A 26,799-nucleotide genomic window follows, 5' to 3' on the forward strand; every position below is an offset into this window, starting at 1 on the left:
GACAGATTTTCAAATTCAAAGAGAAGACGAGTCATTGCACAAACAAAAGAAACGTAAAGAGCCCGATAATGTTTTTCACAGAATCTGTTTACAGTTTGCATATTCGCCGTTTATTACCAACATCTCCAACGTCTCTCACCAGGACAGAGAAGATTGATAAGGTGATAAAGCAGTGGGAGGGCTCCTTCTTCAGGGGGAATCCCAAGCTGAGGAAGAAGTCCGTGTCGCTGCGCTTCGACCTGCACATGGCCGCGGCGGACGAGGGGTGCGCCCAAACTAAACAGGACAGCCTCCCCGACGTGGAGGTGCGTCTCATCATGAAGAGATCCCGCAGCATCCCGACCATCACGCAGTAACTCGGTCACCGTCGGTCACCGAGCTGACGCCGGTTCGCGGTAACAGAAATAACATTTGGGCACGTTACCACCCGTCACCATCGTGCTTAATCTGAATTTTAGCTGATGAGCTCCCATCAGATCTCATCTTTGACAGGATGATCATTAACCATCAGGCTTTTGTGGTGACCATTTTTATAGTGTCAGAGAGACTTACAGTCATTACTTCACAGAGGATAAGTATTTAATATGTAAAACATATTTCTGCGTCATCATTTTAGATGAAGAAAAGCTGTCTTTGAACACTTTCTGTTAGGTTTCACTGGATTAAAAACATCATAACAATGACTCTGCTTAACTACAGCATTTAACCCTGATTAGCACCTGGTACAGGAAGCTGAGAGCACAGGTAGACTTGGATGGAGACACAGCACTGAGAGCTGCTGTGAACTACCTAAGAGTGGATTTTCATGTTTTGGTAGATTTTCTGTGAGGGGCTGTATGAAAATTACAAAGTTTTGTTTTTTATTTGTTTTTTTGTAGGGACGACATATAAAATTTGTCAATGTCGCAGAATCGTTCCAGTCTGCATCTCAGAGCAGAGCAAAACGTGTGTAAAAACATCAATAAATAGATCAGAATTGGAAAATTGATGGAAGAATTTGGGAAATTTGCCATTTTCCCTTTTGATATGTGCATCGGTGACCACGTGGAAGTTATTTTCCCATCAGATCATTAACATTTAATTTAGAAGACAGTGTTAGTCTTTAATCCTTCCACTGTGAGGTTTCTGCACTGGGAGAAAATTTTATCTGTTACAAAAGTGCAATTCGCACCATTTTTCAAAAAAACTTGACCAAAGAAGCTGCCTGATATTATTCTGACTGAAATAAAAATGCAATCAAAGTGTAATTTAAAGAGCACCTTTATAAATAGAGTTTACAAAGTGCAAAAGAAAAAATCTGAGAAGGAAAACTTCTACTGAAAGTCACATGATGGACGAAAGAATCACTGTGATGGCTTTCAAATGTTTCTCCTGCATTAGGTACCAATTAGTTTAACCTGTGTGCTAATCAGATTTTTAGGAGGGCCATCTGAGAGCTAAACCTACGTCTATTAACCAGCCGATATTCGTTAACACTGGATGGTTAGTAGATGGACATCCAGTCCCATCAGGTAACCTTTAACCGTGCAGCACACTTGAAAAAAACAGAAGTTGACCCAAAGGTGTGAAGACCAAATGAACAGCCCAGTTCTTTATGGGCAGTCCCAAAGTGCTTTTATTTATTCTGTGTGTAAAAATGGATGCGTTAGTGGCAGTACTGAGCAGGAAGTGCAGGTGATCAGGTGAGAAATCAAAAGGTAGCGAATAAAACAGCGACAGGAAAAATATAAAAAGAATAAAAAACCCACAAATCAAAATTGATGATTTAAAAAATGAGTTTAAAAAATAATAAGAGATCATCAAATAGAACCGATTTAACAATTGTTGGACATATCAGACGGGTCCAGACTGTGTGGGGCAAAAACAGAAAGACCAGGTCACCTTTGGGTTTCAGGTGAGAGGAGTCTGTAGTGAGGATGACTCTGAGGTGAAAGAGAACAGATGGAAACAGAATGTTTGGGATTCCAGCACTGAGACGGGGGTCAAAAAAGCTTGTTTGCAAATGTGCCACGATTCAGGAGGTCATCCTGAAAGGCGGAGTCCTGCACAGATCAGATTGATTTTTAAAAATTAATTAAAAAATGTAAAAAGAAAAAAAAAGGTTGATGGAAAAATCATTCTAACTAATCTAATAGATCTATATACATTTTTAAATGACATCCTTTATTTATCCCAATAAAAGACAGCAGCAGATACTTTAACAACACAGTTCAAACAAGTTCACGCAACTACAGATCACGCGCAATAGCAGGCCACATTTCAGCGCAACTTACTTCAATTTCCACATTATAACCATCTCTGACGATTTCAGGTACATGTAACATCAAATGTGTAGATGAGTGTCTTAAACTTTGCTTTTAAACTTTGCTCCGTGTCCGCTAATTTTCATACAGTCCCTTCCTGCTTTGCACTGCAGACACTCACAGCACTGAAAGAAGAGTTTGTTTTACTCTGAGGGTCTTTTGTCATTGCGGTTAATCCTCTGTGTGGGGATTTAAAAATAAATACAATAATATATATTGCTATGGCGTTATTGTGTGATACTCACTGTGAACTAAACAGCAGTGAGAATTTAGATTCCCCGTCTTAACCAGAGGAGGGCAGTGTTTGTAAATAGTTACCACTGCAGTGTGTTCTCAGTGCTCCACTCGGTCCTGTAACACGTCCTGTTGCACCTTAGACTCAAGTTTTTATGCTTTCTTTTGAGTTGGCACCAAAGATAAATAAATATAAAAGAAGCGGACCGCTGAGCTTTGCATTTGGGTCCCTTAAAATATGTTGAGAATATTTAAAAAAATTACCTATGCAGTTCTGTACTTGGTTTTGCTTTGCTTCAGGAAGCACACTCTTCATTTTGAGAGCTCAGAATGAAGCATTATGCTTTTATCTAAAGATTTATCATTTCAAATAAAACAGAGAAATATGTGCAGACTGTTGTGTTTTCTGTCACGTCCAAAATAAAGCTGCTTCTTCTTTATTATTTCACACACACTATTAACATATGAATCGTTAAAAATGTTTATTTTTCATCATGAAAAAGAAAAATTTAAAAAAACACGAATATACAGAGAATAAAGTTTTTACAGTGCATCGCAGTGTAATAAATACATTCAGGGGTAGCTGCAGAGTTTGAAATGAACTGACCAACCAGGGTTCATTTGTTTCTCTTCAAGTCTTTTCACCTTCAAACTTTTAATTACCGCATCGCTATATTTCGATGCATCAGATAATGAAAAGGGCTTCTGTTCTAAAACTGTTCTCTCAGCAGTCTTAAAAGAAATAGTTGGCTTTGTTTTACTTTTACAAGCTGATTGGATGATATTCAAACTATGGCGCCTCATTCATTTACAATCATATGCTATAGGTGCAGTCCACTATATCCTAGTTTTTCACTCATATATCATTTAATATGATTTTTATCATCTGATCAGACGCCGGAACCTAAATCAGGTTTTTCTTGCAATTCAGCAGAAACACAAACTTGTCCAGTTTTCTCCAAAGCAGTAGCGACACTTCCTGTGACCGCCACACTGCAGAGGTTATTTGTAGAAGAGCACAGTGTTAAACAGAAAGTGTAAGCAGGAGTCTTGAAGATGTATCACGCCGTCTCTGGGTTTGCATGTTTATGACTTGGATACAGCTGCCTGAATCACCTTGATGACTTCGCTGTGGGGCTGCAGGGTGTCATATTCTGCAAATACGTGACAAACATTCTCCATACCGGCTTCAATGCCCTTTGCCACAAAGCCAAACAACCTGTCAGCACAAAGAAACATGAGTCAGATTCATCTGCACCCCAAGATGAAGATATTTTTGAAAGGGACCTCTTCTGCTTTTCATTATTTACTGTCAAACATATTGTTCTAAGTAGTATTGATAGAAGCCCCACCCACATCCTATTCAAACAATTGATTTATGAGGGGCAGCCAATAAGAAAAAGGCCGGCTTAAAAGGGAGGAGCTGACTGAAACACCTTATTTCAGAAAGAGGATGAACTGAGTTCCTGCAGCAAGACACAGTGTAAGATAAAGAAGGATTATTTTGAGCAGCTGCTGATGCAAAGCTACACTAATACAGCTAAAATGTGCAAATGAACAGAACAGGTCCCCTGTTTAGACTTGAAGTTCAGATTACCTTGCACCAAAACTTGAACCTCTCGTCCACCTGTGAGTATAAGACAGACAAATGTTCAGATTAGAAATGAAACACATTGATTAACATCAGTGGAGATGATCTCTGACGTCTGCGCTCGCAGCTCACGTCGTGCATACTCACACTCGATCGTCTGGATCTTCACCACCGTAGCTCAGCATGTGAGCGGGGTAATGGCGCCTGAAGAAGAGCCTGCAAGAAACGATGAGTCTTGACCCAGTGTCACACACAGACCACACCTAAACAGCACGGCAGCGCATAAAATCTCAGCAACGCGTTGATTTCATGTGTTTTCTTACTTCCTGTTGATGTCTGTGAGAGTGACACCCTTCAGAGACACTTTCATGTTGACTATGGTTGGTGTGAAGGAACCCGGAGCCTTCTCGAGTGTTGAGGACACCGCCCTTTGCACTGCACAGGGGCCCGTCAGCATCTCAGTGGGGATGGCGTTAAGGTAGACAAAGTTGGAGGCTGTTGACAAGACAAACGAACACACTTGTTAAACATAGAGATGAGGGGTTGTTTCGACTCTGACACTGGGAGACTATGTCCACACGTACCCGGGTATTTTTGAAAACGCAGATTTTTCTATGCGTTTTCACCTTTCGTCCACATGTAAACGGCGTTTTCGGTCACTGAAAACGGAGATTTCTAAAAACTCCGGCCAGGGTGGATATTTTCTAAAACTCCCTTTTTGCATTTACGTGTGGAGAAAAACTGAGAAAACGCAGCGTCAAAGATGTGCGCCTTTTTTGACGTCACACTGTGCGCCACGTTATTGTTTCAGTGAAATGAATTTCTAAAATACTGTTACTGTTACTTGTACTCTCTGCAGTGTTTAAATGCTTACATATACACACACAGTTACTGTCCCTCCACACATACCACTCGGTTCTGCTTCTATGCCCCAGCTTTGTTTACTATTTCCCACCGAGGCTTCTAGACTTCTGATTGGCCAACATTTCTACACGATTAGGAATATAGCGCCACCTGCTGCTTTGGCATGTTCCTAGCAGCGTTACAAACCGTACAAATCGGGTCTACTTGATCCATACCGCGCATGTGCAGGGGTTTTCTTCTTCTTCTGTTCGTTTAATGGCAGTGTACTACCCAGTGTACGAGGATACCGCCACCCGCTGACTGAGCGAATGAACCCTATTGTAAACTGAATTAGCGTCATTACAAACGTGTGTTAAATTTGATTTAGTGATAATCAAGTGTGTTTATGCTTGTCTGTGTGGAGAGGATTGTTGGAATAGTGATGATGATGTCCGCTATCACTGTCAATTGCCAGTAAACACTTCATCTGGCTGCTGAATCTTCACGTGACACATTATAAAGTCTGTATTATTAACTCTGTCATTAGGCACCATTCTTCTTATTTTACGGCGCTGTTGTTCAATCGGGGGACGCTCTCTGTTGAGGAGAAAAGGAGGAGAAAAATTTGTTGCGGATTATCCATTGTTTAAATGTTTCGGTAGTCGAAAAGGAGAGGAAGCTGTTGAGAAACGCTAGGAGCTAACTGGGGGCTAACCGTGTCATTTAAATATATTGAACGTCGCAATGTTGGCAAAGAGAGGAAGTGACGTAAGATTTGCGCATGCGGGGTACCGATCGGGTTTCCGGTACGGATCGGGTAGCGACAGTGCTAACCACTTTTACAAAATATGTTGTGTTTCAGTCCATACTTCCTTTTTGCTTTGAAGTAATAAAAATATTCTTCTGATTCAGTTTCTGTAAAATGTAAGTTTGTCTTGTTGCTTTGGAGGATTATATATTTTCACTTTGTTTATTTATTTTTCTGTTGAGAAATCTCTCAGTATTTCACCGAAGTAAATAAAATTTTGGGATACTTTGTCCTCCATTTATCTGTGTCGAAACAAAGATGGCTGCCTGCCTGGTTGAGTGGACCGAAACAGCAGGAATGTTTCAAAGCCTGAACATTTTTCTCCCACTTAGTGAAAGGAGACTTTGAGGAATGTGGAAAGGCGTTCAGGACGACGGTACGTGTATTTAATAATATCCTGACTTTTTCAGACTTTAAAAGAAAAGTTCGGTCTTTGACCTCTCACTGATGAAGCAACACGTGGCTGTGGCGTGAAATCAGCAGCATCTCTAACGCCGTAGCTCTTTACCGAGAAGAGGTTTTATTACCACCTGTGAGAGGCTTCACGGCTGTGGCAAGTCAAACTGCCTGACAGTCAGTCACGCTGTTTGCTCAGGAAGTCAATGCACATGAAAACAGGGGTGCAGGTAAAAGCAACACTTTATATTTTGCAGATAAAAGCGATGTGCAAACCCTCAAACCAGGCTTTCGATGTTCGTGAGCAAACCTCAGATATCAAGTCGGTGGGACACGGTACTATCAGCATTTCCTGCTTGGCTGCAGAGCAGAACAGTAGTGTTTATAACCGCAAGACAGGAAAAGGCATGAATGCAAGGGGGTTAATTGTTGTTGGTTTCTTAACTCTATCAGAACTGTTGGTCAGACTCCTGTTACTGCTTATTTTAGAGTTTAATTAGTTGGAGTTTAACTCTGACCCTGGCTGTGCTGAAGCACAGGTACAGCTTTGTGGCGAACAGAAGGAAACCTGCAGCTGCGCTATATTAGGTCACACTAACCTGTGTTTCTATTAGCTTCATTTTAAGTTAACCCTGTCCTAGTTTTTGGAGTGTTGGTGCAAAATTATGTATTTAATCATAGCTTAAATCATAACTTATCATCAGTGTTCGCTGCTTAGAAAATGTCCACTTTTTAATACCTTTAATATTGTGATCTGACAGAAAATGTCCAGTTTGTCTTTATTTTGGTAAAGGCAAAGAAGTCTCCCAAAAATTCCCCAAATCCTGGACTCTGGACCAGGCCAGGTCCTGTACAGGCCGGTACTGCTTATCTAAAAATGCCCAAACTGAGTCAGTTGTTGGGGTGTTACATGGACTCACCTATTTTGTTGTCGTCCTCTGAAGGTGCTCTCTCGTCTGCTGATCTCAGGTCTGTGTAGACAAATAAGATTTGAGTTTTTTATTTGAATTTGAGGGGCTTCACTGGCTCAACAGTAACACCAAATGACTTAGAAATGACACTTTCAGTTGATTCAACATTAATGTTTTTTCCCGTGTTCGTGGTGTCTGTCCCTGATGTTGAATACTGAGCAGCAAGTTGTTCCTGTTCTTCTTCTGCTGGGAATATTTCTGCTTTTTTTTTTTTTTTTTTTTTTTAATGTGGCATTAAAGCACAATAGAACTTGTTCAAGTAAAGATCTGTTTTAGTGTCATGTTTCAGTTTTCTGCTCATTGCCGGCACATTAGCAGACTCTGGTTTCCCTGCATTACTGTTTCTTCCTTTTTTCAGTTGCCAGCTTGTGGTCGCTGGAGCCGCACTCTGTTAGGATCTGTTCCTGCTTTTTGTCTCTGACGTGAGAAAGATAACCCGACAATCCATAATTTGAAGAAACATTCTCATTTAGTTTGGCTTTTATCGTCTTTCCAAAATAGTTTTAGTTGTTAGAATTTGGTTTGGAAAGTAGCCCTGCTGCGAGAAAGGCCAAGCGTCTGAGCGAGGACACCTTCCTACCTCGTTATCTTTGACGCAGACAGAAAAACACAATCGACTATATCTAAAGGATGGTCATGACCTCAGTGATGCCACTCATTGGTTTGTGTCCATCATTTTGATTGGTCGAAAGGGTAATTTTGGTTGTCAGCACCACATATGAAGTGTGGCTTGGAGCTGACCGAGGACATTGCTCACTCATTGAATTGTATCTTGTGATTGACAGGTTATTAGCCAATAGGTATATCCTGGAGAACCCTCCTTTGTGACTGATGATGATCATAATTTACAAAATGAACTAAATATTTTATTCAGTATTACCTGAAACTACAGGTTGAGCCCATACAGTCATTTAGAAAATGTTTACTGAGTTCAAAGAGTGAAGGAAGCAGTGATGTTTTCCAACAGACCTCTTTAGGACAAGAAGGTTTTTTGCAACCGGCAGAGTTGCACCACCACCTTTGACCCTGTGTACTACATAAAGCAGGATGTTTTTTGGTCTATGACAATTTAAAGTATTATTGTATTATTATTGAGTATTGGTCAGGTGTCAGTCTGTCATCGGTTAGCCAACTGCAGCTGGTCTAAAACGCTGCAGCACAGTTTCTACGTCAGTTTCTGAATTGTCTTTAAGATTTTATTTGTTTTAAGGCATTGCAGGAATTAGCACCTTCATACCTTTTCTGATCTTTTGAACCAGTACACTTCTTCAAAGTCACTGAGGTCTGCAGAACAAACTCCTGGCTTTTCTGAGGTCCAGATTAAAGCACAGAGGCGATCAGGCCTTGGTGCGACTGCTCCTAGACTGTGGAACAAACTGCCTCTTCACATCAGGACCTCCCCAACATTAGACACTTTCAAAACCTGATTGAGAACCCACTTTTATTCCTTGGCTTTTAACTCAGAATGAGATCAGACTACTTCTATTTGTATTGCTTCTTACTCAAATGTACCTATTTTATGCTTCTTTTCTTAAATGTTGTCATGTCTTCCTGTGTTTTTATCTCTTACAGCACTTTGGTCAACAGTTGTTGTTTTAAAATCTGCTATATAAATAAATTTGACTTTGACTTTAAAGTAGGGCTGGAAAGTAAGCAAGTTTTAATAACGGTTACATTTGGCTTAAAAAGCTTAATTCCCAGCAGTTCTTTTTAACCCTTTCCTAAAAGCTCAGACTCAATCACCGTTAAGTTCAGCTCGAGCTAATAGGACTGAAATTAAGCCTTCATTCAAAAATATCTTTATATAGTATGAATGGTTGTCTACAGCTGCTTTTGTCTCTCACATAGTCTCTTTCTGCAGCACACAGCAGGTATCTGTCGCTCTCAGGGCCCAGCAGTTGTCCTTTACAGTCGATTCATTATATTGAATGAAATATGTTAAAGGTCAAAGAAAGCCCCTTTAGAAATACACAACTCCATTATTTTAATGTTTATGAACCAATATTGTTTGCAAACTTTGGAAAGGATGCAGGTTTATGGCAGTCTGATAGTTTTCAAACATGAAGATTACTTTTATTATTTAGTCTTTATTAAGTCTCAGCACTAAAAAAGTTAAGTGCCGGTCTCCTGCAGGTTTTAGATCTCACCCTGGGTCAACACACCTGAATCAAATGATTAGTTCGTTACCATTCCTCTGGAGAACGATAGCTGTGTCCCAAAACGTCGGCTGCATCCTTCGGAGGACCCGGCCTTCGCGGTCTACGTGGGCCGGGTCCTTCGAAGACCGAAGACCGAAAAGGCCGGAAGTGCGAGGCTGTGAAATGGGACGGTCCAGCCTTCAGATTTGCGTCACCGGTGTGTCGGTGGAGTTTAATAAACTCGCCGTCTGCTCCTTGCTATCTAAAATATAACAGGACACTGGCGAAAATTCTCAACCGTCTCACACTTCTGTTTAACGTTTATTCAGCTGTGTGAAAATCCCGGAGGAACCCACCCGATGGATTAATAAAGTTTTATTTAATCTAATAATTTAATAACTTTGATCTCAGCCAAACCGATTTACTCCAGAACAAATAAAACACCAAAAAAAGGCAAACAATTACATTTTTAAGTTATCTGAGTGACTTATATATCATGTTTAACCTGAGTAGCGAAAGAGCGGGGGTCTGAAAACAATGAAGCCGGGGGTCCGCTGCTCTCACCGGCTGGAGTGACCATTGAACCCCCCGGCTTGCTATCGAGCTGGTGGGTAACAGACGTCTCCGAAAACGTCGGCACACTTTTGCAAATATGCGATGTCTTGATAAACCGAGCATATATTTGTAATTTACACAGCTACTTTCTCGCCTTAAAATATGTTAAAAGTTTATTTCGTGACCCAGAAAGATTAGTAAGAGTAATTTTAAAACTTAGTAGCGGCCGCCATTGTTGGCAGCTGAAATTTGGCTGGGCTGCGCTATGAATTCTGGGATATGGTGGGCCACGAAGGACACACCCGACCCATCCTTCAAATTCGGGGAAATGAAGGACACATTTGTCTGCCGCATTTGAAGGAGTCGACGAATTGGGACAGCCTTCGTCGCCTGGCTGTGACGTAATCAGCCTTCAAATGCGGCTTCTGGAGGATGCAGCCTACGATTTGGGACACAGCTGATAAGACATGTTGAGGAGGTCATTTAGCCATTTGAATCACCTGTGTTGGAACAAGGATACATCTAAAACCTGCAGGACACCGGCCCTCAAGGCCTGGAGTTGCCCACCCCTGGTGTAGTGTGTGCAGTAATAACAAAGGCTCAGTTACCGTTGCAGTAGAGGCGTAATCTGCAGGGTAAGGCGTACGCAGAAATGGTGTGCTGGTACACCAGGGCAGAGAGACTCCCTGCAAAGACACAAAGCAAATCACAGCTCCAGCTGAGTACAGATAAGCAACTTTCTGATTGGCTATTTCAAGAACAATAAAGTTTGTACAACCTACAGAGTTTTGTTATGACACAGAGACTCACTACAGTAGAAATCCTTCTGCTGCTATGATGACTGCTTTTCCATATTTCAGTGACAACATTACTGTAACGTTACATATCTGTTGCAACAGACATATCAGTACGTGCCCATGGGTGTCTGATTACAAACCAGTGACCCACACTACTGATAAGAAAGGTTCTTTGGGTGTGAGAATACACACCCTTTGTACTAATGCTCAAGGGTAAGATCCATGGCACTCACGCCCACCCACATCCCAGGAGGCGAGAGATCTCTGAGTCAGAGCAGCACTCGCTTTTTAAACAGACGAGCGAATTCTCGGCGGGTATGAAACTGATAACTCGACTCACCGAAGTAGGGTTCCTGAGAAGAGCCTTTAATGCGCACGCCTTTGGCTGATGATTCAATGAGGAAGTGTCTGATAAGGTCAGAGCTGCTTTCCCCTGTTTTGACAAAAGGACAAATGTCAGAGAATGAAATGCACACAGAACGAACAATATATGAAGGCAATGTGATGAAGAAGCACTGGAATAACCCTTTTCTTCAAAAAAGAAGACACAGAACCACATAATTGCTCGTGTTGACGTCAGTGGCTGTGTGGCACCGCAAGATGTTCATCGGCGATTGGCGAATGTAACCTACGAATTCTTTCACCCGGCTTCAGCGAGCGCTGCTGCACAGGATTCCCAAACCTTTCGAAATGTGAGCTTGTTCTTAAAAGGCGCTGAGGCAGAGCCGCCTCTGCACAGCACTGAGACCACAATGATGGAAAAGAGGCATTAGTTACTAATGGCGCTGGATGGCAGTGATTCTCACTCACTATGTATTAACAGACCTCTCTGCATTGAATCATATCTGTTATTAAGCTCTGTCTCTCTTCCACAGCATGTCTTTATCCTGTCTTCCTTCTCTCACCCCAACCAATCACAGCAGATGGCCCCGCCCCTCCCTGAGCCTGGTTCTGCCGGAGGTTTCTTCCTGTTAAAAGGGAGTTTTTCCTTCCCACTGTCGCCAAAGTGCTTGCTCATAGGGGGTCATATGATTGTTGGGTTTTTCTCTGTATCTATGAAGCGCCTTGAGGCGACTTTTGTTGTGATTTGGCGCTATATAAATAAAATTGAATTGAATTGAATTGAATTTCTAAATGTGAGAGATGCAGGGTACATAAAGCTTTCAAAAAACATTATGTTGCTGCTGTAATAAGTAAAGTGCTGCCATTCATTCAGTGCGTTTTGCCTCCATACAGCCCAGATAAATTAATTTAATAAATGTAGAGTTTTTAGATAGTTGTCTCCTGTCATTTGCTGTGATCAGGGAGTTAATTTACTTTAATTTAAAATTCATTCTGACTCACAAGGCCACCATAAACACACAAACGAGGCCATCAACGATCTGATGTTGTCGTCCTGTCCTACGTTTTTCCCCCTAAGGACTGACTAGTGCCGGTCTGTCGGTAAAATAGAGTCGCAGAGCTTTACAGCCTAATTTATTGGCCGTCCTCACGAGCAGTGCCGCGAGGTTTCAGGGCATGCACTCTCTTCTTTTGTTCCTCACTTTTTTGGGGGGCTAGGTGATTATCAGCATGCACATGACGCTGTCAGTCAGAAAAGAATGACAAATAGACTATTACAGTGTTGGTTGCTCATCTTAAACTGGCAGAAGTTTTGTTCGGTAATCTCTGGGAGCGGAAAGCTCACATTGAGAGCAGATATTCATCCACCTGCTGTTTGAACCTTCTGTTTGTACGGAGCAACCAATCAGGTGAAAGTTCATTTAAAGGGAGAGGAGCTAAATGATTCATTTATGATAAAAGGGTAAACTGAGGGACTGCACTGAGGCCAGAGTTAAGGATAGATTGATGCTGTAAGCAGCAGAACAGGCAGCCGTTAAATGTCTGTATGTGAAGGATTTATAACTTTAGCTTAAACTGTTTGGTCTCATTGAGTTAATTAGTGTTTTTAGTTCCATTTTATAGCCTTACGTTTTTGTGGCTGGTTTAAATAAAAGAGGCGTTATTATATAATGTTCTGCTAAAGAAAACCATGCTAAATAGAAAAACATGTTGCTGGATTGCCCGTGATGTAGGGATTAATTCGATGGATGGAGTGGGCTCAGAGCTTGACCAACGCTCACATATCCCGCATTCCTGAAAGGGATGAAAACGTACAAATCTACAAACGAGGCAAGCCTCAAAAGTGTTTCGTGAGTGAGGTCCTTTTTTTCCCTCATCGACTGCTTACAGTGCCGTAAACAGCTGGTTTTCTTTTGTGTTTACACAAGGTACACTGTGGTAGGAAAAAATGACAGCGCTGCGTGCTAGCACGCCACAGATAGCTTGATGTCGTCAGCAGAGTTGGGTAAGGCATTCGCTGCAGGGCTCTGGTATAGACCAGAGCATTTATGTCAAATTAGAGATCTTTATACACCGTCTGTGTTATGTATGAGTAACAACAACAGCGCTACGCTACGCTGTGTTCATGCTTTGTGTGTGCAGTTGTGTTTTTTGTGGCTTTAAGATCTTCTGTTTCCTGGATCTGACTGATTTCTGCTTTTGAAACTGAGGTCAGGCCACTGCTCTTACTAGTGAGCTTACCTGGATAGGCAGCAGCAGTACAGCTGGTGGGCGTTTGATCTACCTTCATGGCCAAACCAAAGCTGCCTCTGTAGGAGGTGCTGTCTCTCACCACAAAGGTTCCTGCTTCCTTGTCTTTTACCAGAGCTTCAGCTAGAATGAATAAGACATCAAAAATGCTCAGAAAAATGCAACAACGTGTGTTTTATTACTCAAGAAAAACACTTATTGATCGCTTTAGCTTGATGGCACACTTTCAGAGTTTGAACAAAGCTTTCGAGAAGATTCCCATTGATGGAAAAGCACCGGGGGGCATTGAATGTGTTTAACGTTGTGGTGAATGCTTTCATGCTGAATTGCATCAACATTTTCTGCTTTAAGCAGGACTGTGAAATGAAATACTTTTGAGACCTCCTCAAACGAATCCACTGTGAATTTAGTGCTTTTACTGTAAGGTCTTCGTGTGATGTTTGCTTGGGTCTCACCTTCTGCTCTGCTGATGTGTGGACGGAACCAAAACTTTGACGTATCCATGACAAATTTCATCGATGGCTGGCTGCCGTTAAAACGGGCTTGAGAGCTGGAATATGTTGGTTTTGACACAAGGTTCCTCTGGAGTACCTCGATCTGTGGTTCAGGGCTGTGCAGATCCTGTTGAGGTGCACCGTTGACTAACAGTACGGGAATATCGGTCAGTGACCCTGAGACTGGGCCGTTCTTTGCTCTTCTGCTGTTCACTTCCTGTAAATGTCCTCGCTTTGTCATCAAGGGCTTCTCCAGGCTTCGCCTGTTATTACATGGCTTCATCCTGGAATCGTCGCTAAAGGAGCCGGGTAGCATGGACTCTGGAAAATCGGCATCTTCACCGGCTAAGGAGAGGTTACTATGAGGAAAGAAAAAGGAGGAAAAATAATGTTGGTCTTTTGCAGTGAGACATTTTTGAAAATTTTAATTCCCTCTAGAAGGATAACTATAATTAAAGGAACAAAGACTTTAACAAAAAACATATGTTTTAGTTTTTGTAACTATCCTGTGCAGAAGCAAACCTCTTCAAGAGGCTTACCTCACTTTGTGAATGAAAAGGTCTTCTTAATGACTAACATGGTTAAATTGAGGTTCTAGTCACTTAAGCCCCTTTTCCATTATTACCTACTGGGCTTGACTAGGCACAGTTTTCACCTGTTACCAGGTACTTTTTTAGTACCTGCTTGGCCGGGGTTCCAAGCAATCCGAGCAGGTACTAAAATGTGACGTCATCGACGGCATTCCACCGATTGGCTGGTCAGTAGCATCACTCTACGAGTCATGAGAGTGTTTTGTTCACGGAAATCAAAACCGGCATTTTTGAAACCCGACAACTGGGAAATGGCAACAAAAAACAACTCGGTGATCCCCAAGTCTGACAAAAATCCACAGACCGAGCAGCAGGTTTATTCTTGTCCACCTTTGTTGTAGCGTTCGTGCTGCGTATTAATTATAATAATAATAATAATGGATTGGATTTATATAGCGCTTTTCAAGGCACCCAAAGCGCTTTACAATTCCACTATTCATTCACTCTCACATTCACACACTGGTGGAGGCAGCTACGGTTGTAGCCACAGCTGCCCTGGGGCAGACTGACAGAAGCGAGGCTGCCATATCGCGCCATCGGCCCCTCTGGCCAACACCAGTAGGCAGTAGGGTAAAGTGTCTTGCCCAAGGACACAACGACCAGGACAGAAAGCCCGGGGATCGAACCGGCGACCTTCCGGTTACAGCTTCCCAACCCCCTGAGCCACGGTCGCCCCTTAATTAAGTTGTGGGACGCTTGGACATGTTGTCATGACAAAGATCACATTTGGAGGTACTAAATTGTAATGGAAAACCAGTCAATCCGAGTAGGTACTAATGGAAAAGGGGCTTTACGGCACTACATTAAGGCACAAAGTGGTTTTAAACCAAAGTACAGCGCCGCTTAGTTCAAATGCAGTCAACAGCTCTTTAACACAATTTTGTTTTTGGAAATGCAAGTCAGTTTTCTTCTTTTCTGTTGATTAAGTTATTTTTTTAATATTTCAAACTATTTCAGAACAAAAGAAATTACAGTGGGTAACTGGATATCAAATGGTAAAAACTAAAATAAAAGCAAAGAATTGTGTGTTAAATGCCTTTTGCCTTAGATATATCCAGACTGTGCTTGTGTATAGTGCCCTGCTAAATAAAAGCAGGAGACTGAGCCAAGAAAAACCATGAAAAGTCTTTTCTAGCCCTTCCTATTAAAAGTGTCACTAAGTTCTTCCTCATGGAAGACTGTCGTTGAGTCTTTACCTCTAATTAAAATGCACCTTTAGACGACTGTTGCGATGTAAACTGGTGCTGCAGGAACAAATTGAACATGAGGTTGTGCAGTATTTTAGGCCTAGTGCAACCTGACCTATTTTTTCTAGCTACAGTTTTAAGTTGCTCTATAAATACATGACAAACAGACACTCGTAAAGTACACCTATAACACTCATTGATTCTAAAAGCGCACAGCTGTAAGGATAAACTTGAGCACTTATGTAATTGTGCTTGTTCAAAATGTAGACTGCGGGTTGCAGGTTTCGTGATAAGAACTCAAGTGGGTGATTGAAATCATTTCTCACAGGAAACCAAAAGACAAAAATAACCAAAAATAAATAAAGACGAGTCACAATAAAAAGGCCTGGTTTAGATCAGGGGAGAGATGCATGTCAGAAATTGTTTCATGTCAGAAATGTTGTGCACATGGACATAAATTGTCCTGATTTCATAGTAAATTCAGTAAAAATTTGAAACTAGTGTATTTCACTGGGAAGTACAGTTAGTTTCTGCATGCCCCCCCCCCCCCCCTTTCCCTTTTTTAAATAAGGAGAATCTCGACTTTGTGTTTAGAAATGAACCCTAACACTTATGAAAGGATTGAGCATAACGCTGTAAAACTGTGTTTAAACTTGTTCAGGCCTGCTTGAAGTTTGAGACTTGGAGTTGGAGTTTGGCTCTTACCTGTGATGGTTAAAGTTTGGAGTAAGGCGCTCGGGAAAACAATTTTTTTTTGAGAAATGGACAGAATGGAAGACATTTGTATCATGATGGGATGTCTTACTGAGTTTTACCTGCCAAGGATGTAGCTGGTGTCCGAGCAGGTCGAGGTGGAGAGGAGTGAGGCGGTGCTGTTTCTGTTGGAGTGTGACAGCCGCAGTGATCCATGGCAAAAGTCATTCTTCGGTGAGGGGTTTCGCCTGGGTGCGCTGCCAAATGGCAGCGGGGGCAGAGAGGACGTTGGGGAGCTGGAGAAAACCAGCGTCCCTTGGGGACTGCATCTGAGGCCGTTATTTGTGGGGATGGGTATACTCGGGGACACCGAGGGGACCGCTGTGGGGGATGAAATGGTTGAACAGCCTCTAGGAATGAGCACAACTTCAGAGAAATCTTCATCTGAGCAAGAGGCATCTGTGGGTGGAAGGGTGAGATGTTAGTATGAGGGGGGGAAAAAGTTTATTGTGGTGAGGAAAAAAAACAAAAAACAGTGTTGGCTTGGTTTATATCAGCAGAACTGGCTTGGTGTGTATGTAAGGACACCGCTGCCAGGTGTTTTTGTCATGCAGGTACCTGCTTGCACAGACTGTTCTTTGAGTTGCACATTTGTACTGTTGCTAGACCACCTGGAGGAGCCTCAGCCACTTCTTGATTCGTCAGGATCACTGTGGTGATCACCACTCAGAGAATTTACGCCCTTAAGAAAATGCCATAGCATGCGGTGTCTGTAAATGCCAGACGAGCGGCTTCTGCAACCAGAGTTGCATAATTATGACTAATGTTCATGCAGAAAGAGCGAAATCTGCCTGAATATGGAGATATTTCTCCACACTGCTGCTTGGTTTCCTTTAAACTTATTCACCTTTTCAGAACATGTGACAGTTTCATAAACACACGACCAAACTTCTCTGAAGAAAAGATCAGAAACAGGAAACCCATTTATTTTTACACACATGTATGTATGCTTTGACTCTTGCGCACACTTTCTGATGAAAGCAGGACTGAATGAGGCACCGTTGTTCCACCCCGGTGCGTGACTGCTCGCTGAGCTTTTTCAGTCTGTAGCTGTAACACATGCAGGGTGTGGTACACGTCTGGGCAATAATCCCAGGAAAGACAAAGTGGTGCAATTACAACATGAATAAAAATATTAAAACGATCTCAGAAAGGGTGGGTAAATTTCCAGAGCCCAAGGCTATCTGTACTATTTGTTTACAAGGGTGGCTATGGCTTTACTCTGTGTAACACCTCTGAAAGCTGGGAGCTTTCAAGAGTTAGACTGAAGCATAAAAAAGGGCTAAACAGGCCCTTTACATGTTATATCTGGTCCACATATCACTCTAAATTTAAATTTTGTAAGTAAAATTTGCTTTTCTACAATAGTATATTTAGGTAAATGATCAGAAATCAGATTTAACATGTAGGTACCAAATGTGTAGGCAACATTAAGTTGCTTTAGGTTATTGCTGAAAGTGTGATAACATGATGAGAGTTGATGATGAGATGAGAAACTGAGGACTTCTTTACCAACAAGCAATGTTTTTACACGCTTGAATCCACAGCAGCAGAGAAAATAGCTTTGAAAAAGTTGCTGAACTCATTTTAAGAGACATGCAACCAAAGCAATATTTAAACTTGCTTTTGATGCTGATGCACTCTGAGCTTGAAGTGTCTTTGAAATTGTCTTATTACTGTTTGGTGCAATGAAATAGCTTTAAACCCTCTTTATCTCTTCCTTGTCAACTTAAGGAGGACCTAGCATACTGGTCCTTATATTCCGCTATCTATCTCTATCTCTCTATATCTATCTATCTATCTATCTATCTATCTATCTATCTATCTATCTATCTATCTATCTATCTATCTATCTATCTATCTATCTATCTATCTATCTATCTATCTATCTATCTATCTATCTATCTATCTATCTATCTATCTATCTATCTATCTATCTATATCTCTATATATCTCTCTCTATCTATCTATCTATCTATCTCTATCTCTCTATCTCTCTATCTATCTATCTCTATCTCTCTATCTATCTCTCTATCTATCTCTATCTCTATCTCTCTATCTCTATCTATCTATCTATCTATCTCTATCTCTCTATCTATCTGTCTCTATCTCTCTATCTATCTCTATCTCTCTATCTATCTGTCTCTATCTCTCTATCTATCTATCTCTATATCTCTATCTATATATATATATATATCAGAATCGTGAAGGCCTGAATCAAATATGGCGTTTTAATCTAGTCAGGTTAGTGTTTGTGACCTCAGTAAGCTCCACCCTTCGCAGGTTGCTGCTATATTTCTGCTGGTGCATGGTTTCAAAATGAATATTATATCGTTTAAAAAAAACGGGGAAGTGGCTTTGGGGTCAATTAGATGTAGATTTTCTGTGAAACTGCACTTGGCAATTTTAGGCTTTTATACGTAACTGATTTCAGAGCAATAAAGTTGCTATATGGTACCTGTTAACCACACAATTTTTCAAGTTCAGTTTCCCACACAGCAAGCAGGTTTTGACTGTCTCTCGTTTGAGTTTGATGCATCTGCAATAAAGTGATGTGAGGTTGAATTGGGTAGAACAAGAGAAGTGTTTACAGCCTTACTGTACCTGTAGGGGGGCTGAGACATGTGGGACTTTTGCTGCATTGGATGGGTTCAAATGTGGGATCCAGTTCCAAGATTAACTGGTTGAGATTTTCCAGAGAAATGTCGAGATCAGGATCATCATGGTGGGTGACTGTCTCCTGTGACGGTTCCAAGCAAATAGTTTGGCCCACTCTGAGAACATGACTGGGTATCGTGTGTGCCATGCCTTTAACTGTAGGCATCATGTTAGGGGAGCTCAGAGTCTTCTGTGCGTGCCTGCCAAAGGCCAGAGAGAGACAATGGAGAGAGATCGGTTATTCTGTCATGAATGAAATGAAAGCCTTGCCATTGTTGTTTTTGTATAAGAGATGCATCAAAAGGTCTTTTCCCCCCCGATACTGTGCACCACACATGGGTACCCATCCTGAGTTTTTTAGTGTTGCTTTTGGAGAAAGTAGCAAAGTAGCAATTGCATTTTTAACAGAAGATTTCAAAAGCTGTGCAACTTGTTGCCCTATGCTGACATTAGCAATACAGAAAGACTGGAAATGGTGGAGAAAAATGACCCTGTGAATGTGTATAAGGACATCTGGAGTTGAAAAGGCCTTTGAAAAGGGAGTGTTGGTGCAGACTCAGAAGCTTTTGAAGGCTCCAGGCCGAATAGGTGGGAACAGACACTGCTCAGTTTGAGAACAGAGGGAGGAGTACGATTTCCATCCTGCTATTGATACCGGTGCCATTTATGAAACAAAGACCTGGGTTCTCGTGGACCCTAAAGTCTTAAAGTATTAAATTCAGTATTCTAAAAACAAGTCTTATGCAGCCTTTGAGAAATAATTGATCGCACGTCAGCTGAGATGAGCTTCGGGCACTCTTGGACCCCGAAGTGGACGAGTGGAAAATGAAAATGGAGCCAACAGTAGTCATATTTTGAGATTTCAAAATATGACTTGGAGAAGTGCAAAACCAGCAACATGGATTTAACCAAGGCATGGCTGAAACTGGTTCCAGGCGTAGTTCATGTTGTGCAGAAAGTGATGTAAACTTGGCACGAATTCAAGCTGGATCTGGATTAAACTCAAGGTGGACTCCTAAATTTCTACATGTTATCCAGAACCAACAAGTTAGCCTGCATACATTAGTACAGTTTGTTGGGGATGTTTTGTTTTATGGTTTTGTCACTTGGGGTCTAGCCAAATAACCCCCAGTCTAGCAGAAGTTAAGAAAAAAACACTAAAGAGGCTGCTATACGCCACACTTCTCTGTGTTTCCAGTAATGACACTTTGATTTCCATAGAGGTGCAGCACTTTAGGAGGATAAACCGACAATAAGGGCAAAAATGCTCAGAAACTGTTGAGCTTGCAGAGCGCTAGAGGTCCAGTGAACCAGAAAAATTAAATAACCGGGAGTGATTGCTTTATCTTCAACTGTGGTCCTAAATTCCTTTAAAATGACTTCTAAGCCTAAGTTGCTTCAGGAACTCTGCAGAAAGTTAAACCTGAACATTCGTTGGGCAGCTGTGGCGGGTTGTCCACATCAGCGTGGACTACAGCGACGGCTAATCTGAAAAAGTTGTTGTTGCTGTAAAAAATAAACAGTGTGCGTCCTAGAGCGCAGCACCCAGTATGAGTCAGTTCTTCTTACGGACTGCGCCGTGCAACATGTTTCTCAATCGTTTTTATAACAGCACGCGGTGAATAGTGACTCGAGCTGAGTAAATGGCATGTTTCACTGCTGACATCAGCATGAATAGCTGCTCACGAAGGGCTGCGCAATATGGTAAATGGTAAACGGCCTGTATTTGTATAGCGCTTTTACTAGTCCCTAAGGACCCCAAAGTGCTTTACACACCCAGTCATCCACACTTTCACACACTGGTGATAGCAGCTACATTGTAGCCACAGCCGCCCTGGGCCGCACTGACTAATATGTGGGAGGATTGGCTCATCTGTCTCCCTCTTTTAAACTTTAGACAAGGAGTGGTGCTCAGTGAGTCACTCAGGTGAGTGGCTGTTACCATGGCAACTCTAATGTTTTCCTAAAACAGTAAAAGCTTGTAAGGAGTGAGATGTGCATTGTGGAAAGAATTTCTATTTCTTTTTAAGGGAAATTCAGATTATTAACAACATTTTCAGCTCATGAAGAGCTCAGCTCAGGTCCAACGTAGTCTGTGAAACAGTGCATGAAATACACTACAGCTCATATAGCAGCTGGATACGTTTTTTTAATCTCAGAAAACAAGAGCACAATATTGCGATTATTTGGTTTCATGTAGCTTTTAGTGTCCCTGCCATGTCGCGCTATAATAAACACTTAAGTCTGCATTCGTAATTAACAGGAAGGAACTTAAAATGAGGACCTGCTGCTGTTAGTTGCAAACCTTTGCTGCAGATGATATCCTGTTTATTGTTACAAGTAACGAAAAAAGTCCTCTTACCTTGCTATCTTCTGATCAGTATCCTTGCCTTGATGCTGCTTACCGTCTGACTCTGCGGTGTGTTGCACTCAAAGTGTTGGATGCTTTTATTAATAAAATCCCAGCCCTCTTCCCAGTGAGCCTATCAGCAGCAAGGATCACGACTCCCTGCCGCTCCAGGTGATGATGTCATACCAGCACTAATTTTTATGGATGGATTTTTTTTTCCACTCGTGTTTCTTTGGAACAGACACCCTTTTTCTTTGTAATTTTGTCAATAAAATGCAGAGTTACTCTTGGTGAGGAGATGCCAGCATTAATATAGAGCTTAACAATGTTATGGACATTTCAAAAGTTGTACATGTGAGGGCTTGATGTAGCCCTGCAACAGACTGGTGACCTGGTGTATAGTCAATAATATATTGCTCCACTATTACCCAAGACTGCTTTAACTATTAAATGAATACAGTCAGAATGTGTGTTGCATTAAACACACCCCTTTATCTGTGAGTACGCACTGATAAAGATAAAAATTAGTGTGTAAATGAAAACAGAATGCAATAGTTTGCTAATCTGATAAACCTGAACAAAGACGCTCTGGGTGTAGGTCAAATGTTGACTGGATGAAAAGTTGCCTTAGAAACAAGAGCAGAGTTCACTGAAGGCAAATAAGTGTGTGTGTGTGTGTGTGTGTGTGGGGTGGGGGGGGGGGGGGGGCGAGGGGCATGAAATATCAAAACAAGCCCATGAGAAGCACAATGAGTGGACATGTTTTATTGTTTTTAACACAGTTTCCGTTCACTACAAAGCCGTTCTTTGGATGTTGCTCGATCATAGTTCCTTTTATTTATTTTTTACTAAAACAAACCTTGAGATATCCCCGTGTTTAAACCTCTGTTTGTAGAATTAAAGCTGTGAACATGTTGCGGTCTGTCCTGTGTAAAAACAATTTTTTTTTTTTTTTATTAGTCCTTTATTTATCCAGGTTAAAAATCTCATTTCCAAGAGAGACCTGGCATCATGGTAACAAAAGTCAAAATTACACATACCACATGCGTACATAACATTTAAAACAAATACAATATCCCATACCAACATGTGAAAAATATACAATAACAGATCAAATTAAGAGTACATTAAAAACAATCACACTCAGTAAAACAGTTGTTCTCTCGTTCCTTTAAACTTAAACTCTCCCAAGGTAACCAATTTTGATCATTTCAGTTATTACAATTCTGTTCTGATTTTTGGGACAATCAATTGTATGATTTTGTTCGAACGAAGGCTGTATTGGTTGTGATTTTTACACATATAAACACATAAATAAGATGAACCAGCTCAAGGAGAGATTTATAGATAAAGATCAACCAATGGGAGAGTCTGCGAATATGCAAAGATGGACATTTAGCAGCAGCATACAAAGAACGATGATGTACACGATTTCCATAGCCAGTAATAAAACGTAAAGCACAATGGTACACAGTATCCAACCTCTTTAGGTAGTGGGCAGGTGCATTCATAAAAAGCAGGTCACCATAATCCAATAAAGGTAAAAAAGTTGCATGAATCAAGTGTTTTCTCACTTGGAGGGAGAAACAGGATTGGTTTCTAAAAAAGTAACTTAGTTTAATGACAAATTCTGATCTATAATGATCCCTAGATACTTGTAAGATGTGACCATTTCAATTTTCCTTGAATTGTTTTAATCTTAGGAGACGTAGCTAACAACTCTTTTCCATTTGAGAATAACATGAACTTGGATTTCTCTGGATTTAACACCAACTTAAGTTGAGTTAAATGGGACTGAACGACATCAAAGGCAGACTGCAGAAATTGCAGGGTTTGTGCTACTGAAGGGGATGAACAATAAATAATTGTATCATCTGCATAAAGATGGAATGCTGCATTTGAGAAATTATCACAAAGGTTGTTTATGTAAAGAGAAAATAGCAATGGCCCTAATATGGAGCCCTGCGGAGCTCCTTTGGGAGAAAAGAAGAAGAAGACCCAGCAGCATGGACACACTGTTTTCTTGCTGACAAGTAATTTGAAAAAACCAACTTACAGCATTTACAGATAGACCAATATTGTTTAGTCTATGTAATAAAATAGCATGGTCAACTGTATTAAAAGCCTTTGACAAGTCAAGAAAAAGAGCAGCCCAGGATTTTTTGCAGTCCATTAAATCAATGATGTCATTAACCACTTTAATAACAGCAGTTATTGTGCTGTGTTGTTTTCTGAATCCTGACTGATGTTGGGAAAGAACTGAATTTTTGTCCAAAAAGTCTTTCAGTTGTTCACTAATGAAATTTTCTAGAACTTTTGCTCGAACACACAATTTAGATCCGGGCCTGTAATTATTAACATCTGAAGGATCACCTCCTTTCAGCAAAGGGAGAACATTTCCATATTACAGGGATCTCACTGTTCGAGAAGCTAAGATTAAATATGTAAGTTATTGGTTCTGCTATAAAATCTGCAGCCAACTTAAGAAAATAAGGATATAGTTGATCTGGTCCTGCAGATTTATTTAGATCCAACAGATTTAAAGCCCTGTGGACCTCAAAAACATTTAGCGGAGAAAAACTGAAGGGTTGGACCACAGATTCAGTTTGAGTGGTTGCAGAGAGAGCCTCCTGTTGATTAAGCTGTTTTAAATCGGGATAATCCCTCACCTATGGCCACGAGCTGTGGGTAGTGACCGAAAGAACGAGATCGCGGATACAAGTGGCAGAAATGAGCTTCCTTCGAAGGGTGGCTGGCCTCTCCCTTAGAGATAGGGTGAGAAGTTCAGCCATCCGGGAGGGGCTCAGAGTAGAGCCGCTGCTGCTCCACATCGAAAGGAGCCAGCTGAGGTGGTTCGGGCATCTGACAAGGATGCCTCCTGGGCGCCTCCTGGGTGAGGTGTTCCAGGCATGTCCCACCGGGAGGTCACGCTGGAGAGATTATATCTCTCGGCTGGCCTGGGAACGCCTTGGTGTTCCCCCGGATAAGCTGGAGGAGGTGGCTGGGGAGAGGGAGGTCTGGAGGTCTGGGCCTTTTTGCTTAGGCTGCCGCCCCCGCGACCCGGCCTCGGATAAAGCGGATGAAGATGGATGGATGGATGGATGGAAATCGGGATATAAAGATTCAAATAGAGATCCTGAAGAAACAAAATGCTCATTAAAGCAGTCCAGAATGTCACGTTTCTGTTAAAGTGCAGGAGTCTTTTACAACAAAGGCTGGCATCTCATTTGTAGTTGTGTCCCCATACGAAGATTTTATTATTTTCCAGAATTTTTTAGGATCGTTCAAATGTTTAGTAGATTTTGAAAGACAGAATTCTGATTTGGCCTTTTTAATTAAGGAAGTTGAACGGTTTCTGAGCTGTCTAAAAATCAGCCAATCTGCTTCAGATTTAGTTTTTCTGGCCTTAGCCCAGGCAGCATCCCTTTTTTTGAGTAGACTGGAGAGCTGAGGAGAAAACCAAGGGTTGTTTCTGCATTTTACTCTAAATTTGCGCATGTTTATTTATAATTTTGATAAAAGTGTCATAAAAATAATTCCATGGCAGCTCAAGATCAGTTATCAGGTAGATTCTACTCCAGTTTTAGTCCCATAAATCATGAAAGAAAGCTTGCTCACAGAAATGCTTAAAATCTTGTTTAAAAGCTATTTGTGGCCTTGATTTTTGGGAGCTTCGATTGTCTGACTACAGCTACCACACAGTGTGAGAATATTCATACGGCATTTTAGTTAAAAATAAATCAATAAGTGACGACTTTTCTGGGCATTTAAGATTTGGACGAGTTGTGCTGTAAATTAGTTGTGTGAGATTATATGAATCACACATGAATTTCAAACTGTCTGAGGCAGAGGACGACCAGTCCCAGTTGAAATCTCCGGCCAGCACAATTTCATTAAAATCTAAAGTAGATAGTTTCTCACTAAGTGAAACTGAAGTCTCACTACTATCCGAGGGGGTCTATAACAGCCCACAATGGTAATAAAATAGCCCTTGAAAAGTTGGAGCTTGAGGGCAAGAAGATCAAACTGTTTACGAACAGATACGATGAATCGACAGTAACATGGAATTTGCTTTTTACATAAATTGCAACACTGCCACCCTTTCTGGGGCAGTCGCAACGGAAACGATTATAGCGCGTTATTGCAATGTCTTTGTCAGTAATCGATTTTGTAAGTCAGGTTTCTGATTAGGGATGGGTATTGATAAGATTTTCACGATTCCGATTCCATTTTCGATTCTGTTTATCGATTCTTTTTTTTTTAAACACTAAGGTCGATTAGCTTAGAACTTTGTTTTATATCTTCTCTTTGAACAAGATAGAAATTTAGGAGTAACATGGCCTTACAAACACAACAGTGACATCTTAAGAGATCCACAGCCTACGGCTCTTCAATGGGGTGTCACAGGGTCCCCAGGAAAAAATTGTAAATGTAAAATAATAAAATAAATATTCTTCTGTAGCAATAACAAAGTATAACATAAATTATTCTGTAGCAATTACACAAGAATATCCAGTAATGTCCCTGCCTACAATTAAACACATTCACTTACTGAAAATCATCTGCTGTGGCAAATGGGTTCAAACCTTTGACCACAAACTGAGTCACTGCTCGGTGACATTCGTCTATCCTGGCCTGAAAGGAGACGCTACCGGTAGACTGTAGTGAGAACTGCCAGCATCTGAGCCAGACTCACCTAAATGCACAGTAATGGCAGGTTTTGTAATAAGGCAGATCACGCTAACATAATATGCACTGTTAGTTGATTATTTATCTGCCCATTACCGTTACCGCTGCTGCTGGGTTGGGAATTAAAAACACGACATTCATTTAAGGTCATCGCGTGTTTTGTGAGCAAATGCTTTTGCATATTCGTAGTGTTTCCTCCCTTAAATGAAATATCTACTTTGCAAGTATTGCAAGTTGTCCTGTTGTCATCCGTTCTCGTAAAGTATAACTAAACTTTTGAGCGTTTGAGCAGCTTAGGCACCATGTTTCCTGCCAGGTAAATGACGCTCCGCAACGTGGCAACGTCATTCGGGGCGACTGGAATCAATAAGGGAATCGTTTGCAAAAATGGCAAACAATTCCAAGGAATTGAAACAATGGGAACCGGTTCTCAACAAGAACCAGGTTTCGATACCCATCCCTATTTCTGATAATATTAGAATATCAGTATCTAACTCTTTCATCCAACATTTCACAAAATCAAGTTTGGGAAGAAGATTTGAGTGATACCAAGACTTGTTCGAGTTTTAAAATCACAAGGAGCACTTAAGTATTTGCAGTCTGGACCGGGATTAGGTTGCACATTTCCAGATAAAAGAAGCAGAAGAACAATAAAACATTTTCTTTGCACAGATTTTTTTTTTTGTAGGATTACAGACTGACTTCTCTTAGTGCCCAATCTCTTTGGGGGGGTGAGAGAATTGGGAAATAAACCAGTGATATTGAATAAATAAATCGGTTAAATCAGTTGGAATGAGATCTCTGCTCAGGATCACGTTTGAGAAGCTTCTAAAAGATGTAAAATCCCACC

At 41.2% G+C, this 26,799-nt stretch overlaps 2 protein-coding genes across 5 annotated transcripts in view; one reads left to right on the forward strand and one right to left on the reverse strand.

The window, feature by feature from the left end:
- Positions 1 to 9,089, forward strand: part of krt222 (keratin 222) — a 45,612-nt gene extending 36,523 nt beyond the window's left edge. For all 3 annotated transcript variants that reach the window (XM_085162047.1, XM_085162048.1, XM_085162049.1), the window contains one exon: positions 143 to 9,089. In XM_085162047.1, coding sequence (XP_085018173.1) covers positions 143 to 356 — 214 coding nt within the window. In that variant the 3' untranslated portion in view covers positions 357 to 9,089. The remainder of the gene's footprint in view (positions 1 to 142) is intronic.
- Positions 2,180 to 21,494, reverse strand: LOC146516164 (tensin-4-like). 2 transcript variants are annotated; one of them, XM_085162043.1, is made up of 12 exons: positions 21,273 to 21,494; positions 18,857 to 19,110; positions 16,315 to 16,651; positions 13,684 to 14,081; positions 13,220 to 13,351; positions 10,977 to 11,069; positions 10,448 to 10,525; positions 7,096 to 7,146; positions 4,452 to 4,623; positions 4,276 to 4,344; positions 4,135 to 4,164; positions 2,180 to 3,756 (listed from the first exon to the last, which is right to left on the reverse strand). In XM_085162043.1, exons 2-12 carry the CDS (start codon positions 19,077 to 19,079, stop codon positions 3,624 to 3,626), a joined length of 1,716 nt encoding a protein of 571 aa, XP_085018169.1. In that variant the 5' UTR covers positions 19,080 to 19,110; positions 21,273 to 21,494; the 3' UTR covers positions 2,180 to 3,623. The 2 variants fall into 2 exon arrangements, with proteins under 2 accessions (XP_085018169.1, XP_085018170.1); XM_085162044.1 differs by having other exon boundaries at positions 18,857 to 21,494.
- Positions 21,495 to 26,799: the final 5,305 nt, after the last annotated feature.

The sequence above is a fragment of the Neolamprologus multifasciatus genome, chromosome 6, assembly GCF_963576455.1.
Source record: "Neolamprologus multifasciatus chromosome 6, fNeoMul1.2, whole genome shotgun sequence".
Classification (NCBI taxonomy): domain Eukaryota; kingdom Metazoa; phylum Chordata; class Actinopteri; order Cichliformes; family Cichlidae; genus Neolamprologus; species Neolamprologus multifasciatus.